This window comes from Rana temporaria, chromosome 4, assembly GCF_905171775.1.
Source record: "Rana temporaria chromosome 4, aRanTem1.1, whole genome shotgun sequence".
NCBI lineage: Eukaryota > Metazoa > Chordata > Amphibia > Anura > Ranidae > Rana > Rana temporaria.
The window spans coordinates 178,088,454-178,108,283 of record NC_053492.1 but is presented as its reverse complement, the minus strand read 5'-3'; the positions used below and the strand labels follow the sequence as shown (position 1 = coordinate 178,108,283).

General features: G+C 44.2%; 1 protein-coding gene across 2 annotated transcripts in view; it reads right to left on the bottom strand.

Moving 5' to 3' along the window:
* Positions 1-19,321, bottom strand: part of PIK3CA (phosphatidylinositol-4,5-bisphosphate 3-kinase catalytic subunit alpha) — a 115,691-nt gene extending 96,370 nt beyond the window's left edge. The window contains exons 1-2 of one of the 2 annotated variants that reach the window (XM_040349408.1): positions 19,105-19,321; positions 4,342-4,761 (exon numbers count right to left, since the gene is read on the bottom strand). In XM_040349408.1, coding sequence (XP_040205342.1) covers positions 4,342-4,693 — 352 coding nt within the window. In that variant the 5' untranslated portion in view covers positions 4,694-4,761; positions 19,105-19,321. Of the gene's footprint in view, positions 1-4,341; positions 4,762-15,611; positions 15,845-19,104 lie in introns of those variants that run through there. The other variant, XM_040349409.1, reaches the window with a different exon arrangement.
* Positions 19,322-19,830: the final 509 nt, after the last annotated feature.

Genomic DNA, 19,830 nt, shown 5'->3' with positions numbered 1-19,830 from the left:
GCATCCAAACACGATCTGGTTCAGGCAAGTGAGAACCCTGGCATGGGTACTGGAAACCAACTGGAGAAGGCTCAAAAAAAAAAAAACTTCTCTTCCAAATTCATGTAAAGAGAAGAAAACAATGGGGGCTCCAATGGTGTAGGTCATAAAGAGGTTTTAATGAAAAAAACAATATACATAATAAAATATAAAAAAAGTCGTACGACTTGGGGAGCAAAATGCTTTTGCTCCCCATATTGATTTTAATACTTATGAATTGTGATCACCTTTTTTTATATATATTATTTTTTTCATTAAAACCTCTTTATGACCTACACCATTGGAGCCCCCATTGTTTTCTTCTCTTTACATGAATTTGTGGAAGAGAAGTTTTTTTTTGAGCCTTCTTCAGTTGGTTTCCAGTACCCATGCCAGGGTTCTCACTTACCTGAACCAGATTGTGTTTGGATGCTTGGAGGATCTTTTATGATTGCCATACCCAGGGTTTGAACAAAGTATCAATCAAATAAAACCAGTGTATATAGGTTTAAAAATGATAAAACAGCGCTATGCATAAACATGTAGATAAAAGGTGTTGGAAAGAAAGTCCATAAATCAGTGAATCAAAAATAAAGTTCAAGGTGCTGATTGAAATGTTTTTTCAAGGAATGGTAGTAAACCCTCCACCGATTTCCAATTTCCACCAAACGTGAGACACACTTCCCCTCTGGGGTTTAAACTCACCAGAAGATCAATATAAAATAGCCTTGACACAAATCATCATGATTGGACCTCCAACCTCATTCCAGAAGCAGCAAAGGATTTTAAAACAACTCCAAGCAGGGGTTCATGGAAGAAAACAGATGGCACCAAAATAGTGTAATATCGCTTTAATAAAGTAAAATCCCGTATGATAACACACCCCGCTTCCTATCTACGTACAATGTATATACTTGTAAATGAGCATAAGAATCAAGAGTCAACTTCACCGCTCTCCTCCACACACAGGGGGTCGCGCTTGTGCCGGATGCACGCTGCTGAGAACGCCTGGTCTGATAGGGAAGGTACAGCGGTGGAACGCACTCTTCACAACTTCCTGGATACGCCGTGTCATGATTTGTGTCAAGGCTATTTTATATTGATCTTCTGGTGAGTTTAAACCCCAGAGGGGAAGTGTGTCTCACGTTTGGTGGAAATTGGAAATCGGTGGAGGGTTTACTACCATTCCTTGAAAAAACATTTCAATCAGCACCTTGAACTTTATTTTTGATTCACTGATTTATGGACTTTCTTTCCAACACCTTTTATCTACATGTTTATGCATAGCGCTGTTTTATCATTTTTAAACCTATATACACTGGTTTTATTTGATTGATACTTTGTTCATATTTTTAGATGTTTTATCTATTTTAAATAGCTGCTGCAATATATATATATTACTTCTGGTTTTTAACAGAGATTTTATTTCTGTTGAATTTTTTTATATATATATATATAATTTTAATTTTATACTCGATCTTATCCTGTACATTTGAGTTGATAGCCTGTCCTTAGCGCCGGGAAGTGCACTACGTAGGTTCCCTTTGAGCATTTTTTTTGCACTCATTTTTTACATACCCAGGGTTTACTAGGATCTTCAGTATTGGAGTAGTCGGTGGCCGATGAACATCTGGTCTTCCTGCTCTTTCCTGGGTTGACGACATCTGACTACCTAGGAGGTAGACTCCATTTCCTTCTGGACTTCCGGTGACATCTCTGTGGGACATTCCAAGCGCGATCGATCCACTGTCGTACGACATTTGGGTCCAACAGTTGCGGTAAGCGCATATGTATTCCACCTCATATTTGAAGATTTCTGTTGGGAAGTTTCTCACCAGCTCATGACATCTTCATCGTTTTATTGTTTATGGACACTACATTACATTGTTGTTTATATTGTTCACTTTATTGATTTTAATTTCACATTTTGTTGTGGTGCAATTTTTGCCATTACATCCTTTGTGTCACAATATATGGTCACACCCCATTAGGTGTATACAGCCATTGCTTTTTGGCTCACACGTAGCGCTACATTACCATCCACATTTGTCTGAGTTTTGTCACATTCCTGTGTAGCTGCTTCACTCCCGTTCAGGGTTCATTCTTTGTTACAGTTATTTTTGGGTAGCGCACATATTTTTTCCCTTTACATTGCAAAGGAGGTGACCATCGCCTTCAGCTAGGAAAAAAAACTGAAGCATTTCCTAATGGGGAGGGTCTATGTATGGGAGTGAACGTCCTGCTTTTTTGCCAGCATTCAATCACCTGAAGACAGCATAGCCCTATTGGTATAGAATATAAAGACATCCTGTGATGTACGATAGAAAAAAATAAAATATGATATTTTCTTCAGCATGCCATTTTACTATCTTTCATCCTGTATATTTAAAATGTTTTCTACATTTATTCCCTATAAATATCTTGCAATAGATTCTGAGAACCACGTTTACATTGGTTTCCTGTATGACTGTTATCACATTTCACTCTGCTTTCTGAATATCTCAGTTTGTACCCACACATGGAGAAGCAGTGTGATGTGAGAATACAAGTGTACGTTATCACGAACACTGGTTATTTTACATTACTCTCTCACATCTTCACACCTACCTCTAAAATGTCCTTTACATTACATTTTTTGAACGTTTGCTCGATTTTCTAATCGTTAGGGGTCAAACTGGCGATAGTTTTTGACTGTAATGACCGGAAAATACGAAGGAGCAGAATGGGAAATTGTTCTTCAACAAATGCATTTTACCAAAAATAAGATTTCTGGGAGGAGTTCTGTAAAACAATGTATTGTTGCATTGTATAGAAATGAAGGAAAGGTAATTTGTAAAATTACAATATGACTTGGGTTACAATAAGATATGCTATATTTTTTAATTTGCTAGTCCCCCCCCCCATGAAGGTGGAGTTACTACCTTTTAAAAAAACGGCTAAAAATAAAGTTACACCCAAGCACTTAAACCCCCCTCTACCCCAAATTGCTTAGCCTATTCCCATGTAAACAAACAAATGCACCTGTCGGGCGCTCCTACATAAAAAAATGTTGCTTGCAATAAACATGCTGCATATCGCTGTGCATGCCAAGGTGAGAACAATATTTCTGGGGCCATTATTCAGGATTAACTCTAAAAAGATGACCTGTAAAAAAAATTAAAATGCCGCTTATGGAAAATATAGGGTACTGAAGTTCACTGTCATTTTGCAGGTGCGCACAAATTTAAAGCTTGACATGAGTATCCATTTACTCCGTGCAATCTCATATTTTAGATGTTACCAGAAAAATAGGTAATATATTACATCTGTGTCTCCTAACATTAGCTTAAAGGGTCATTAAAGGAAATTTGTTTTATAGCTAAATAGCTTCCTTTACCTTACTGCAGTCCTGGTTTCATGTCCTCATTGTTTGTTTTTGCTGTAATTCCTCTCTGTTCTGGACACTTCCTGGTTGTCTGTTTCCTGATCACCACAATACTGGGAGATTTCTCACTGTGGTCACTAATCAAGGAGGTGTGATTACTGTGTGTCTATAACCCCTCAGCACCAATCCAGTTTCGTTTTGCAAAACCTTCACTGCCCTCTATTGGCTCTCTGGCTCTGTACATCAGAGAACCAGGAAACAACAGCAACAATGAAACTAAACTGTAGGTACATTATATGATTGTTTTTTATCTATTTTTAATCATTTTTAAAAGGAATCAGTTAACTATTATGTCTCTATACCCTGTAAACAGTCATTTCATAAAAAAAAATGTTTTCCTTTAGTCACCCTTTAAGTGCATTTTCTTTTCACTACTGAAATTTTGCTCAATAAACCCTTGCACAAATATCCTGACATACATTTGAACTACCATTTTATTCTACATGGTGTCTGCTTTTTCAAAATATAGTCTGTTTGGGGGTTTAACAAATCTTCAGGCCTAAATGTTTTTTTTTTTATGCATTAAAAAAAAAAAAATCACACACACACACAGACAGTCACGCGCAGCAAAAGGGTTACAATTCGTTTGAATGCATGCAGAGTAATCCAAAGGACCGTGGCCCCCGGAAATTATTTTAAAGTTCTCTGGGGTCTAGAAGTTTAGCAGAAGGGCTGGGGACAGAGAGGGGACAATTTAAGCATTTTGGGAGCAGGCAGAGTAATCCTTTGTGCCGCAACTCCCAACAATTAAAGTTTCAGACTATTCTTCTTTATCAATCTACCAAGGCACCCAAGTTTTAATTTAATTGTCGGAGGCTGCAGCACTAGGGGACAGCAACAGAAAACTGGCAACCATCCAACATTCACATGGCATTCAAAATACCCAAGATACAGCTTACCAATTTCTCGGTTTAGAATTTTCTCTTCCCTATTTCCTACAGGCTCAATTACTTTAAGAAAAGGCTGAAACAGTCGAAGGTCACATAGGCGGCGCGTTTCATCAAAGAATTCTTCTCTTTCTGCCTCTTGTGTAACGCTGACAAAAATATAGGACGACTCATCTTGAAGTAGATGGTGAAGAGGATATTTCCGGGCTTCTTTAAATAATTCATGTTTAATGTTCACAAGAGTAGCTTCTCGAATGCATTCTAAAGTCACCATCATCCCATTTGGTAATAAACAGTCCACGAGTATTCTGGGGGGCATCAAGTGGATCCCCCATAACTCTCCAGAAGATGGCCTTGGTGGCATGATTACTACACTTGGTTATCTTCACTCAAGAGCACAGATAGCGTAGCATTTGTCCTGCTTTGAGGCACCTAAAAAGAGAAGAAATGTGAATTATATGCTATAGAAATCTAAAACCTTAGTTAAAACAATGCTAGATTTTCTGTATGGCAAAGACTGCCATACACTGCTCAAATCTTAACGGATTGTTGCTCAATTGGTTCATCCAGCCTTATGCAGATTAAAGCCTTTGTTAACCCCCCAAAAAACAAAGATCCTATTCCTTTAACCACTTGCTTACTGGGCACATATACCCCCTTCCTGACCAGAGGACTTTTTGCGATTCGGCACTGCGTCGCTTTAACTGACAATTGCGCGGTCGTGCGACGTGGCTCCCAAATAAAATTGACGTCCTTTTTTTCCCACAAATAGAGCTTTCTTTTGATGGTATTTGATCACCTCTGCGGTTTTTATTTTTTGCACTATAAACAAAAATAGAGCGACAATTTTGAAAAAAAAATAATAATTTTTACTTGTTGCTATAATAAATAGCTCATTTTTTTTTTTTAATTATTTTTTTTTTTTTTCTTAGTCTAGGCCGCTACGTATTCTACATATTTTTGGTAAAAAAATAAAAAATAAAATCAAAAATCGCAATAAGCGACTGGTTTGCGAAAAAGTTTTAGCGCCTACAAAATAGGGGATAGAATTATTATTATTTATTTTATTTTACTTTACTAGTAATGGCGGCGATCTGCAATTTTTATCGGTACTGCGACATTATGGCGGACACATCGGACACTTTTGACACCATTCACATTTATACTGCGATCAGTGCTATAAATATGCACTACTTACTGTATAAATGTGACTGGCATTGAAGGGGTTAACACTAGGGGGGAGGGAGGGGTTAAATGTGTACCTTAGTGAGTGTTACTAACTGTGGGGGAGGGGGACTGACTGGGGGAGGTGACCGATCTGTGTCCCTATGTACAAGAGACACAGATCGGTCTCCTCTCTCCCTGACAGGACGTGGATCTGTGTGTTTACACACACAGATCCACGTCCTTGTCTCTGTAACCACTGATCGCAGGAGCCTGGCGGACATCGCGGCCGCCAGGCACGCGCATCGGCATCCCAGTGATGCGGCGGGTACGCTTGCGCGGCCCCCAGTGGCCAGGAGGAGTGGAGGCCGTAAGAACACGGCGGCTCAGAGAAGTAGAACCACCCTGCAGCCGTATAAAGTCGTACGGCCGTCGGGAAGTGGTTAAAGCATGTTATACAGCACAGTACTTGTGCTGTGTATTTTGGCCCCCTTCTATCACCTGAAATAACGGTCTGATCCTGCTGGCTTCTACCCTCCCCTCTGTACACTGACCACGATATATCAGGGCTGCTGAGCCCTTATACAGTTTGTCAGTGTAAATGCCTCCTTCATACGCTGCTATCGGCAGCTCTCCTGTGTCTTCCTCTGTCCTCCTCCTTTCTCTCCCTGCCTGCCATCTCTCACCATCACTGACCTGCTCCTCTTCCTACTGCTTCACAACGAAACTGATCTGTGTATATAATCCCCCCTGTCAGATAAAAAACTGAGTCCTAGTGCCTATGCTATATATATATTAAATAAATAAATAAAAACACACACAAATTTCTATGATATCAGACGGGGAGAGCAGAGAGCCTGGAGTCATCTTATCGCTGGAAGACATTGTTAACCACTTCTAGCCCAAGGACATCATATGATGTCCGATTTTCAGTGGGAAAATCTGAATGATGCCTGCTACAGGCATCATTCAGATATCCTTGTTTTCAGCCGGCGGTTCTGTGCACAATAAGAACTATCAAAGCAGCAGTTTTTTTTTTTTTACAGGCGACGGGAGGGGACACCGCCCCCATCCGGTGCTTCTTTGGGCTCTCCCGTGCCATCGGGGACCCGGAGAAAGAATCGGACGCCGATGGATGATGACCATGGAGATATCCTGTGGACCTGTCACGCACCATTCCTATTACAAGGGATGTTAACGTTACTTGTAATAGGAATAAAAGGGATCAAAATATATATATATATAAAAAAAAAAAAAAAATAGACCACCTCTAACTCTAAACTGGTAACCTGTAAAAAAAAAAATTAAAAAAAATTAAGCATCGCCTATGGAGATTTTTTGTTTAGCGCCATTCCACGAGTGTGCACAATTTTAAAGCGTAACATATTGGGTATCCATTTACTCTGCGTAACATCTTTCACATTAACTTTTTTTTTTTTTTTTTGTATAAAGCAGGGGTTCACCCGAAAAAAAAAAAAAAAAAAATTGTCTACCATGCCATCCAGCATACTAGCGTCAGCTACAGTATGCCTTTATTTTTATTTTTTTTCGCTGTACTCACAGTTCAATCCACTAGTTAAGTTTCAGACTCCCGCGGGGAGTCGTTCCTATGAAGAGGCTATGGCATGTCACGCTTCCCGAAAATAGCCGAAACACACCTTCCCTGTTCTTCACTGTGGCAGTGTCATTGATCGTCTGTTCCCCGATATAGGGAAAGATGATCAAAGACATCACACGTCCAGCCCCGCCCTCCTACAGTTAGAAACACATATGAGGTCACACTTAACCCCTACAGTGCCCCCCTAGTGGTTAACTTCTAAACTGCAATTGTCATTTTCACAGTAAACAGTGCATTTTTATAGTACTTTTTGCTGTGAAAATGACAATGGTTCCAAAAATGTGTCAAAATTGTCTGATGTGTCCGCCATAATGTCACAGTCACGAAAAAAAAAAAGCTGATCGCAGACATTAGTAGTAAAAAAAAAAAAAAAACGAATAAAAATGCAATAAAACTATCCCTTATTTTGTAAACGCTATAAATTGTGCGCAAACCAAAAATATGTAGAAGAATACGTATCGGCCTAAACAGAGGGAAAAAAAATAAAGAGATTTTTAATACAGCTTACCTGTAAAATCTTTTTCTTGGAGTACATCACGGGACACAGAGCGGCATTCATTACTATATGGGTTATATGGAGTACCTTCAGGTGTAGACACTGGCAATCTCAAACAGGAAATGCCCCTCCCTATATAACCCCCTCCCATAGGAGGAGTACCTCAGTTTTGTAGCAAGCAGTATGCCTCCCAAAATGGTCCTCAAAAAAGAGGGGTGGGAGCTCTGTGTCCCGTGATGTACTCCAAGAAAAAGATTTTACAGGTAAGCTGTATTAAAAATCTCTTTTTCTTTATCGTACATCACGGGACACAGAGCGGCATTCATTACTATATGGGATGTCCCAAAGCAATGCTTACAATGAGGGGAGGGAGAACATCTCCAAGACAAAAGGATTTAATTTAGAGATATACTCAAATCATAATAAATCCAACTTAGTTGAGAAAAATAAAATTTTTAAATTTAACTCGAACAAGAGGAGCCCCCGGAATCCGAGGGTCTCAAACTGCAGCCTGCAGCACTGCCTGCCCGAAGGCAGTATCAGTATTCCTTCTTACGTCCAACTTGTAGAATTTTGTAAACGTGTGGACAGAAGACCAGGTTGCCGCCTTGCAAACTTGAGCCATAGAGATCTGGTGGTGTGCTGCCCAGGAGGCGCCCATGGCTCTAGTAGAATGAGCCTTTAATGATACTGGAGGAGGCAACCCTTTCAAGCCGTAGGCCTGAGTGATTAATTGCTTAATCCACCTAGAAATGGTGGACTTTGCAGCTGCCTGCCCCTTCTTGGGCCCATCCGGTAGAATGAACAGCACATCTGTCTTCCGGATCTTCTTTGTAGCTTTAAGATAGGCCTTCATGGCCCTGACAATATCCAAGGTATGCAGCAACCCTTCCTTTCTGGAAGTAGGTTTAGGGAAGAAGGATGGTAATACCAAATCCTGGTTCAAATGAAAACTGGATATGACCTTCGGAAGGAAGGAAGGATGAGGGCAGAGAACGACCCTGTCCTTATGAAAAACAAGATATGGTTCCTTACAGGATAAGGCTGCCAGCTCCGAAACTCTTCTTGCGGAAACTATGGCAACCAAAAATACTAACTTCCTTGTCAGTAGAACCAAAGGAATATCAGCCAACGGCTCAAACGGTTGTTTCTGTAAACTTGACAGAACAAGATTTAAATCCCACGGACAAAGCGGGGATTTAACTGGAGGTCTAATACGTAAGACCCCTTGAAGGAAGGTCTTAACCAGCGAGTGGGTGGCCAGCGGCCGCTGAAACCACACTGACAGAGCAGAAATCTGTCCTTTGATTGTGCTTAATGCCAATCCTTTATCCACTCCTAGCTGGAGAAAACTTAATACTCTATCGATGGTAAATTTGCGAGAAAGCCATCGCTTGGACTCACACCAGCCTACATAGGCCTTCCAGACCCTGTAATAAATCACCCTAGAGACCGGTTTCCTGGCTCTGATTAGGGTAGAGATTACTTTCTGAGACAGACCTCTACCCCTGAGAATCAGGGATTCAGCTTCCAGGCCGTCAAATTTAGATGCCGTAAGGCAGGGTGGAGGATCGGACCTTGCGATAGCAGGTCTGGCCGTAGAGGAAGAGTCCAAGGGTCTCCCACTACCATCCTTAAGATTAGTGAGTACCATGCCCTTCTGGGCCATGCTGGAGCTACCAGGATGACTGGTATGTGCTCCACCCGGATCCTGCGCAGCAGGCGGGGTAGTAACTGGAGCGGGGGAAACGCATAAAGAAGTTTGAACTGATGCCAAGGGCAAACCAACGCATCGGTTCCGCAGGCCATCGGATCCCTTGAGCGGGACATGAACCTGTCTAGTTTCTTGTTGAGTCTCGATGCCATGATATCCACGTCCGGCACTCCCCATCTTTGGCAGAGTGCTTGAAAGACTAGTGGATGCAGAGACCATTCCCCCGGCCATAGAGTCTGGCGGCTTAAGAAGTCCGCCTGAAAGTTGTCCACTCCTGGAATGAATATTGCCGATATGCAGGGCACATGAGCCTCTGCCCATAGAAGAATCAAGCTCACCTCTCTCTGAGCGGCTTGACTCCTGGTTCCCCCTTGGTGATTTATGTGTGCCACGGCCGTGGCATTGTCTGATTGAATTCTCACCGGGAACCCCTGCAATTTTGACGTCCAAGCCCTGAGGGCTAGTCGAGCAGCTCTGAGCTCCAAGATGTTGATGGGCAACTGCTTCTCTGGCTTTGCCCAAGTACCTTGGCGAGTGCAACCATCCAAAATTGCTCCCCAGCCCGTCAGGCTGGCGTCTGTGGTCACTATCTTCCAAGCCACTGGGCTGAAAGACCTCCCCTTCAGTAGATTCTGAGGGTCTAACCACCAACACAGACTTTGTCGGACTCTTGATGAGAGCGGCAACGGGATATCCAAGGCCTGTGGCCTTCTGCTCCATGCTGACAGGATGGCTGCCTGTAGGATGCGAGTGTGGCTCTGGGCGTATGGTACCGCCTCGAATGTGGCCACCATCTTGCCTAGTAACCTCATACATAGGCGAATAGTCGGTTCTTTCTTGCTTAGAACCAGTAGGATTAATTCCTTGATGGCTTTTACCTTCCTCAGAGGTAGGAACACTCCTTGTTGTTCTGTGTCTAATCTCATGCCGAGATATTCCAACTGCTTTGTGGGCTGGAAAGCTGACTTTTCTCGATTTAGGACCCAGCCGAACCTCTCGAGGTATTGGACCGTGAGGGCCACTGCTCGCTCCAAGCCGGGAGACGAGTGATCTATGACTAGGAGGTCGTCCAGGTATGCTAGGATCGTGACCCCTTGGATCCTTAGTTTGGCTAGGATTGGAGCTAGGACCTTCGTGAACACCCGGGGGGCCGTAGCCAACCCGAAGGGAAGCGCCACGAATTGGAAGTGACGCGAAGCCACCATGAAGCGTAGATATCTTTGATGTGGCTGATAAATTGGAACATGAAGGTAGGCATCCTTTATGTCTATGGACGCCATGAAGTCGTCCTTCTGGAGTGTGGCAGCTGCTGACCGCACGGATTCCATCCGAAATGAGCGGATCTTTAGATATGCATTTACCATCTTTAGGTCCAAAATTGGCCTGACATCTCCATTGGATTTTGGGATGATGAATAGGTTGGAGTAGAAACCCAGCCCCTGTTCCAGGACTGGTACCTCTACTATTACTTCCTGGGAAAGTAGATGATCTAATGCCGATCTTAATGCGGCTCCCTTTTCCGGATCGTTTGGAATCCTCGACTTCTGGAAATGAGGAGGAGGAAACCTTAGGAAATCTAATTTGTAGCCTGTGGCCACGGAAGACCGTACCCACTCGTCGGGAATGCTGGCTTCCCAAATCTCTGAAAAGAGTCGCAGCCTTCCCCCCACCTTCGTGGGTGGGGGCGCCCCTTCATAAGGTTGGCTTGGGGGCTGGTTTTGCTGGTTTGCGAAACCACTGCCTTTTGCCTCTAACAGCCTGTCCTTGTGATCTGCTGTTGAAGCCGAAGTTTGCTTTTGCAGGAGGCCGTCGATACTGCTTGGCATTAGAGGGCCCCTGCCCAGGGGAATACTGTCGTTTAAACGCAGGTCCCTGAACCTTCTTCTTAGTTGGCAAGAGAGTACTCTTGCCGTTTGAAATGGTCTGAATGTATTTATCTAGGTCTTCTCCGAAGAGTCGTCCTCCATGGAAGGGGAACCCTACCAGGAGCTTCTTGCATGGGGGCTCAGCCTCCCAGCTTTTTAACCATAAGAGTCTTCTCATATGGATAAGGGATAACGATAAACGTGACGCTTGCTGGATAGAATCCTTGATTGCGTCTACCGTAAAACATATGGCCTTAGGGACATCCGAAAATTTTTCTGCCTGCTGGGCCGGAATAAGTTTAAGCATCTGCTTAAATTGATCCGATAATGCTTGAGCGACCCCAATCGCAGCCACAGCTGGCTGTACTACTGCCCCTGCAGTAGTGAAGGAGTTCTTAAGTAGTGCTTCCAAGCGCTTATCAACTGGATCCTTGAACACCTGTATGTTTTCTACAGGGCATGTTAACGATCTGTTAACACATGAGATGGCTGCGTCCACTGCAGGAGTAGCCCATCTTTTGGAAAAATTTTCTTCCATAGGATATAGGACAGAGAACCTTTTAGGTGGTAAGAAGATCTTATCTGGCTTGTTCCAATCTTGGAACAAAATTCCCTCTAATAGAGGATGGATCGGAAACACAGCATTGCTTTGAGGCGCCCTCAGTGAGCCCAAAGCTGAAACCGTCGATACCTGGAGATCTGGTACTGGCAAGTTGAATGTCCTATGGACCAAGTCCGACAATCCTTGAATCCACCAGCTCTCCCTCAGGGAGACTGCCCCAGACTCCTCTGTATCCGGGTCTTCGATCCCTGAACCTACTTGGTCCGTGTCCAAGAGGTCGTCCAATTCCCCTGAGGAAAGGACCTCCTCTTCTGAGGGTCCGCGCTCGGGCGACGGAGATCTATTCCGCTTACTGCCCCGCATAGCTGCGGATATCATTTTTCCCATGCTTTTCTGCATCTCTTTTAAAGAGGTGAGTAATACCTCCTCCGTGACCATCTTAGGGTTGGACTGACCCGCGTCAGCTCCAGCCCCAGATCCCGATGGCCCCAAGGCTCCCTGTAGGGAAAACAGCGGCATACCATGGTACAATACCGAGGTACACCTGCTACCTATTGGTATTTGGAACTATAAAAGTTAATTGTCCAAACACCTGTTTGGGGGATAAAAAAATGCTTCCTCTCCCCTAGATGACTTTTTTTTTTTTATTTTTTTTTTTTTCGTTTTTGTTTCAAATCCAGGAAAGAAAAAACATTCTGTCCCCCTGAGTAGTATTGCAAAGAAAAACTATGAGATGGAAAAGAAACAGCCTATTTCTAGGCTTGACAAAACAGTCCTCTGAAGACTGCAATATCCTTTCTGGCCACTGTGTGTCCTCGGCGCCCCGTGCTGCCGCTCTGGTCTTTCTCCTCAGTTCCAAAGTATTGATGGAACAAACAAGGAAGGGCCGCCCCTTCCTTTAAGCCACTGACCCGCCCTTCCCCCCCAGCAACCTCAAACAGGAAATGCCCCTCCCGACAGGGGGAGGGGGGGATTTTGGGAGGAAGGGACCTCTCTGTTCCAGCAAACTGCAGCCTGCAGCCTGGAACCATGAGGAGGTCAGCGTTTTGCCTGCTTGCAGGCTCTGAGGAGGAAGACTGAATGGAGCATCGCCTGGAGGCCTGCAGGTAAGCAAAGCTCTCTGACACACACATATATTTTTATATAACACAGGCCCCACTCAATGCTTTTCCAACACTACAAGGGAGGTCACATCTTATGGGGAATAATACATAGAGAGCCATCCTATCTTTATGATATGTGACTAGTTTGCCAGATGCCGTGCATAACTTTAGGCATGTCCCCTGTGACCCCCCAGAAAAAAACCTGCTAAGAACCAAGTTCCGCAAGTTTTCCCCTCACTTACCTGCTCCATGCCGCAGGACTTTGCCAAGCAAGAGGCCCAATCTTCCCCCATCTCCGTGGGGATGTCTAGACCTTCAGGCCCTGGGTTCCTATGAAGGATCCACTGTCCTGGGCCCATATAGCACCCTGGCAACAGAAAACTTTAGGTACCCAAAGGTTTCTAAGTTCTGGGCCCAGGGTCCAGCTCTCTAAAAAGAAAAGCATTATGGGCTATACCCCAAGGGTTTGGGGTCCGGTTACTGACCACTTTAGCGCTGAGGCTTTTTTGGACAGAACCGGTAGCTCACCTAATCCCAAGGATGCGGAGGCAAGCTAAACCATAACACCTAAGACACTGGCGTAAAAACTGAGGTACTCCTCCTATGGGAGGGGGTTATATAGGGAGGGGCATTTCCTGTTTGAGATTGCCAGTGTCTACACCTGAAGGTACTCCATATAACCCATATAGTAATGAATGCCGCTCTGTGTCCCGTGATGTACGATAAAGAAATTGCATTTTTTTAAAAATTGTCGCTCTATTTTTGTTTATAGCGCAAAAAATACAAAGCCGCAGAGGTGATCAAATACCACAAAAATAAAGCTCTATTTGTGGGGAAAAAAGGACGCCAATTTTGTTTGCAAAGCGACCCAGTGCCGAATCGCAAAAAGGGGCAAGGTCCTTCAACTGCATAATGGTCCGGGTCTTAAAGCGGAGGTTCACCCTAAAACAATTATATACTATTACATCCAGCATACTTCCGACATCTACAGTATGCTGTTTTTTTTTGCCGTACATACCGTTTTATTGTTATTTTCCCCCCGGCTTCAGGGTTCTGGCTCCCCGCGGGACTGGGCGTTCCTATTCAGAGGTTAGATGATTGATGTCTGGTGAAAAACTTCCCCTGGCGCATAAGGCGTGTCACCAGTTTTCCGTAGCTAGCCGACCTGCGAGTCGGCTCTATACGGCGCCTGCCGTGTAGAGCCGACTGCGCAGGCGCCATATAGAGCCGACTTGCAGGTCGGCTAGTTACGGAAAACTGGTGACGCACTTATGCTCCAGGGGAAGTTTTTCAACAGACGTCAATCATCTAACCTCTGAATAGGACCGCCCAGTCCCGCGGGAGCCAGAACCCGGAAGAAAAAAACAACAATAAAACGGTATGTACAAAAAAAAAAAAAAAACACAGCATACTGTAGATGTCGGAAGTATGCTGGATGTAATGGTATATAATTGTTTTAGGGTGAACCTCCGTTTTAAGTGGTTAGCAGACAGATGACGGTTTTTGTTACCAACATTGCTGTTCTTTATTGTGGGGCTTGTCCCAAATGTTTTTAACATTGTATAGTTTTTTATGTTAATACATGTTTTATATTACTATATGGTTGTGTTATCAGTGCCTAGAAAAGTCCTAGTCAACATCCCCTGACCTGTGACTATTGATGGGTTAGTCGGCATCAAGCAGCCCTCACCCTATACTCACTTGGTCCCATTTCCTGTATTCATCTGGACAGGATTCATCAGCAAAATGCATGTCTACTTTTATCAAGGGAAAAATAAGCTGCTACTAAGCTCCTTTCAAACATGTTTGAAATTTCACCGTCTGAGAATAAACACATCTGCAGACAATACTGATGTCTATGCTCCATAAATATCAGTGGTATATCCTCAGTTCCCTGTTTCCTCTCTTACAGGAAATAACAAGGCAAAGGAAAGCATTCTACCTAAAGCCACAGCTTAAAAACAGCCCAAAAAAAAAATCATTTTATGTACAAATTATTTTTATATGAATTATCCAATATTACCATCTTGGAAAAAATCTAGACAATATCTAACAAAGTGAACATGTTTATGTCAAACAAACCCAAATCTAGGAGGTAATACCTGTCCTTATTGAAATAGCATTTTTGCATTACATTACAGTACACTAGCATTACAGGATTAGCAGTCATACTATAAACAGGCATTGAACAGCTGACAAAGCAACTCATCAATTTATTATGCCTTCAGGGAACACAATATTATTTATACTATTTATCAATTGCATCCTGCACACATCACTCAGTAAATAGGCAGCTTGTCGGAACAGCCAAGTAAGGAGTAGAATTATGAGGAAAAAAACGCTGGTGCCAGCGTTAGAGCGTTTTTTCCTTGCCGAAAAATGGCACTTTGAACGCAAATTTTGGGCGTTCAGAAAAAAGCCAATAAACTCCAAAGCTCATTAACGCTAAAAAACGTCCATGTGTGCATGGGCACATTGATAAACTGCAGTTTATCAGCTTCAGTGTGCATGGAGCCTTAAAGAAGAAAATGAGAAGTCATATTGTGTTAATGAGCGATTATAAGGGGTAACATTATGTAGGACATCAATGCAATATGGCGATATAGATAGATGGTATTGTCAAAAAGATGCTATAGAAAGATGTTATGTTTTTGGTGAATTGTAATAGGATTTCTATGAAAAATAAAGAATTAAAAAAAAAAAAAAAAAAAAGGTGAAAAACCTTCTGTAGTGCTGCAGCCCCCCCCCCCCCTTACTTACCTAAACGCTGTCATCCTCCATCCGGGAATGAGGACACCATCTCTAGCTGTTGTCTCGTGTCCCGATTGGCTAGATTGATAGCAGCGCAGTCATTGGCTCCCGCTGCTGTGTGAAGGAACACAGATGCAGGACTCTGGAGCGCGCCTACACGGCGGACACTCGATGCGGGGAGGAGACACCAGCGCTGCTGAGGGAACCCAGAAGAGGTGGACCGGGGGCACTTTGTGCATAACAAACTGCACAGTGAAGGCAAGTAAGACATGTTTGTTATTAAAAAAAATTTAAATAAATTCATAAAAAAAAAAAAAAAAAACACACACACACACACACACACACACACACACACACAACACAAGGGTTTACAACCCCTTTAACCACTTGAAGACCAGGCCTTTTCTGGTTCACACTAAAATTTCTACTCAACAGATGCTCCTATAGTGTTTGCATGGCATTAATATGGGCAGGGTTTGACAAAATCCGGGCGCTCGGTCGCAATTGCGACCTGGCGCCCGGGGAAGGAAGCTTAGGCCTGCAGAAGGCCACAAAGCCGCGGCCTCAATTACTGGGCGGCGGGGGCGCACGGAGACACAGGATGGGGTATCTGTGTCTCCGTGCGCCCCCACCGCTCGATCGCGTCGTGCCACGACTTTGCGGCCTTCTGCAGGCCTAAGCTTCCTTCTGTGATCTGGTGCCATCTTGTGGTGGCCGTTGGCATGACAAGTAAACCAGTAATTCTAATTGAGATTCGCCGGTATTTTCACTGCCATCTCATTCCCTCTAATTAGAGCCCCCAAACATTATATATATTTTTTATTCTAACACCCTAGATCAGTGGTTCTCAACCTTCTAGTGCCATGACCCCTTGATAAAATTTCCCAAGTTGTGGGGACCCCTAACAGTAAAATTATTTTTGTAGCGTGTCAGCACCCAAGCCAAGACAAGTAATTTGCACCCCTAACCCACGGATACTTAGCGCTCCCTGAGTCCCTTCCACTTGTACGGTATTAAAACCCCTTATGGTACTCACTGTGTCTCTGCAGCAGTGACACCTATGCCAAAATCAGGAGATAGGGTCTCCTCCAGCCCCTCCCACTTCACATTCCTCGCCAGCCAGCTGACATCTAGTCTCTGCCCCCCAGTCACGCCGTAAACTGAATGGGTGGCTGCGAAGAGGCTGAGTGGGCCACCGCAAGCTCCAGGGATAGCCCTGATGGGTAGCCATGAAAAAGCTGGGAGAGCGGTGCGGGATTCAGGAACAGCCCAGAATTTGGTGACCCCTGGCAAATTGTCATTTGACCCCCAAGGGGGTCCCAACCCCCAGGTTAAGAACCACTGCCCTAGAGCAATGATGGCGAACCTTGGCACTCCAGATGTTTTGGAACTACATTTCCCATGATGCTCAGCTACACTGTAGAGTGCATGAGCATCATTGGAAATGTAGTTCCAAAACATCTGGGGTACCAAGGTTCGCCATCACTGCCCTAGAGAATAAAATGGCGATCGTTGCAATACTTTCTGTCACACCGTATTTGCGCAGCAGTCTTACAAGCACACTTTTTTTGGAGGAAAAATACACTTTTTTAAATTAAAAAATAAAAAACAGTAAAGATAGCCCATTTTTTTTTTTTATAATGTGAAAGATAATGTTACGCCGAGTAAATTGATACCCAACATGTCACGCTTCAAAATTGCGTCCGTTTGTGGAATGGTGACGTTTAAAAAAACTCTACAGATTGCATGTTTTGAGTTACAGAGGAGGTTCAGGGCTAGAATTATTGCTCTCGCTCTACCAATCGCGGCGATACCTCACGTGTGTGATTTGAACACAGTTTACATATGCGGGAGCTACTCACATATGCGCTCGCTTCTGCGCGCGAGCTCTGCGGGACGGGGCGCGTTTTCTGGCTCCTAACTTTTTTAGCTGGCCCATAGATTCCAAGCAAATTTGTCAAATCCTGAATATGGGCATCAGAGAGGCATTTTACAAGCATTAAAGAGGAGTTAAAAATTCTCCCCAAACACTCTATGGGCAGTTTTGAAGCATTATACGAGCATTAAAACTGCTCCACAAATGCCTATTCCATTACAGTAAATAAATGAATCTTAAAGGGGGCTGTAAACCCCATGTTTTTTCACCTGGCAGTGACTGGCCCCCCAGCCCCCCCCCCCCCCCTTACTTACCCGAGCCCTGGAATTTCCCACGGCGGGGACGTGCTATCCCTCTACCTGGGGTTCTCGGCTCGATTAGATAAACTGATAGCAGCCATTGGCTCCGCTGTTGTCAATCAAATCCAATGACGCGGGCTACATTCGGCTTCTATGGATGGACTCGGGAGCGTGCCTGCAAGGTAACCCCCCACGGGAGCATGTCTCCTAGGGGGTTATACGATGCAGGGAGGAGCCGACGAGCGACCCCAGAAGATGATGTTCAGAGCCATAGTATGACATGTTTGTAAAGCTTTGATTACCATAAAAAAAATCACCAGAGCATTTGCGAGGCATTACCATAGAATGGGAGGCATTGAAAGGGTTCAAACGCTGTCTATTGTATCTTGCGCATAGGCGTTTGAGGGGCCTTTTTAACGCCAGTGTGAACTCAGCCTTAGGACCCTCAAAAATTAGAAAGAAAATTTAAAGCAGAGGCCCTACAGAATAAATCGTTGGGTTTTATCATTTTTTTTTATGTCACACAGTATTTGTGCAGCGGTTATTCAAACACAATGTGCGAGACAATCGCGGTTTACGTGTGTGTGTGTGACTGGCGTGCATGTAAACATCCCTTGTGACAGCAATATGTACGCGCCAGTCCCACACAGCGTAAACAGCGATTGTCTCGCACATTGTGTTTGAATAACCGCTGCACAGATACTGTGTGACGTAAAATAATGATAAAACCCAACGATTTATTCTGTAGGGCCTCTGCTTTAAATTTTCTTTATATTTTTGGGACTGGCGCGTGTAAACATCCCTTGTGACAGCAATATGTACGCGACAGGTACTCTTTATGGAGGGATCTGGAGTAAAGAGGTACAAGTCAATGTAGTAGAGAGGGAGTGGGGGGGGGGGGGTGGTACAAGTCAATGTAGTAGAGAGGGGGGGTACAAGTCAATGTAGTAGAAAGGGAGTGTGGGGGGGGGGGGGGGGTACAAGTCAATGTAGTAGAGAGAGGGGGGGGGGGGGTACAAGTCGATGTAGTGGAGGGGAGAGGTCTCATATATGATATAACAGAGAGGGCTGAAGGGAAGCGTTCTCTATGGGAAGTCATGTATCTGCCATGTTTCTAGTCCTATTTCCCCCCAGTGCCCTCCACTCCCAGCACACAGTGTATACACAGCCCACTGGAAGGAATGGAATTTCAGTAGATAGAATGCAGAGCGCTGAAGACGAAAGACATTTCCAGGAACAGTCTGTACTGACAATCTTAGGGAAGCCCAGCCAGGCAGACAGCTCCAGTATGACCCACAGCCTCCACCCAACACACAGACATATTTACCTCAGCGTGCCCCCAGAGCGCTCCTCTCACTCCGCCCTCATTGTTCCCCAGGCCGGGGGGAACAGGAGCCCCCCAAAGTTGCCGGAACAATGCGGCACCTCGAACTTAGCCCTCGCCCTGTTCCAATTCCTTAAACGCCGCTGGTTTTGTTATATTTTTCCTCCTTCTCAGCCGCTCAGTTTCCGTTCCTGCTTCCGGCATCCGGTGACAATCCGGTGACGTCACTCCCCACCTCACGCTTCTAATTTTTTTTTATTATTCCTTATAGATGCTTTATTTAAAAATAACACGGCTAGAATTTACCAGGGAGACTGAGGCTGGAGCCCCCCCCCCTGGCTGTGACATACTTCCCAGTGAGTGTATGTGAGAGCAGAATGGAGGATACAGGCAAATTCTTGTCATGAGTCATGACAGAGGGAACTCCTTAGCTCCAGACTTATCACAGTACATCTATTATACCCACCTCAATGAGATGGCATCCTCACTCTGCCCATACACCAGCAGACTTTCATTACAGAGGCTTAACCACTTCCTTCTGGGCACATATACCCCCTTCCTGCCCAGGCGAAATTTCAGCTTTCGGCACTGTCACGCTTTGAATGAAAATTGCGCTGCCATGCGACGTGGCTCCCAAACAAAATTTACGTCCCTTTTTTCCCACAAATAGAGCTTTCTTTTGGTGGTATTTGATCACCTCTGCGTTTTTTATCTTTTGCACTATAAACA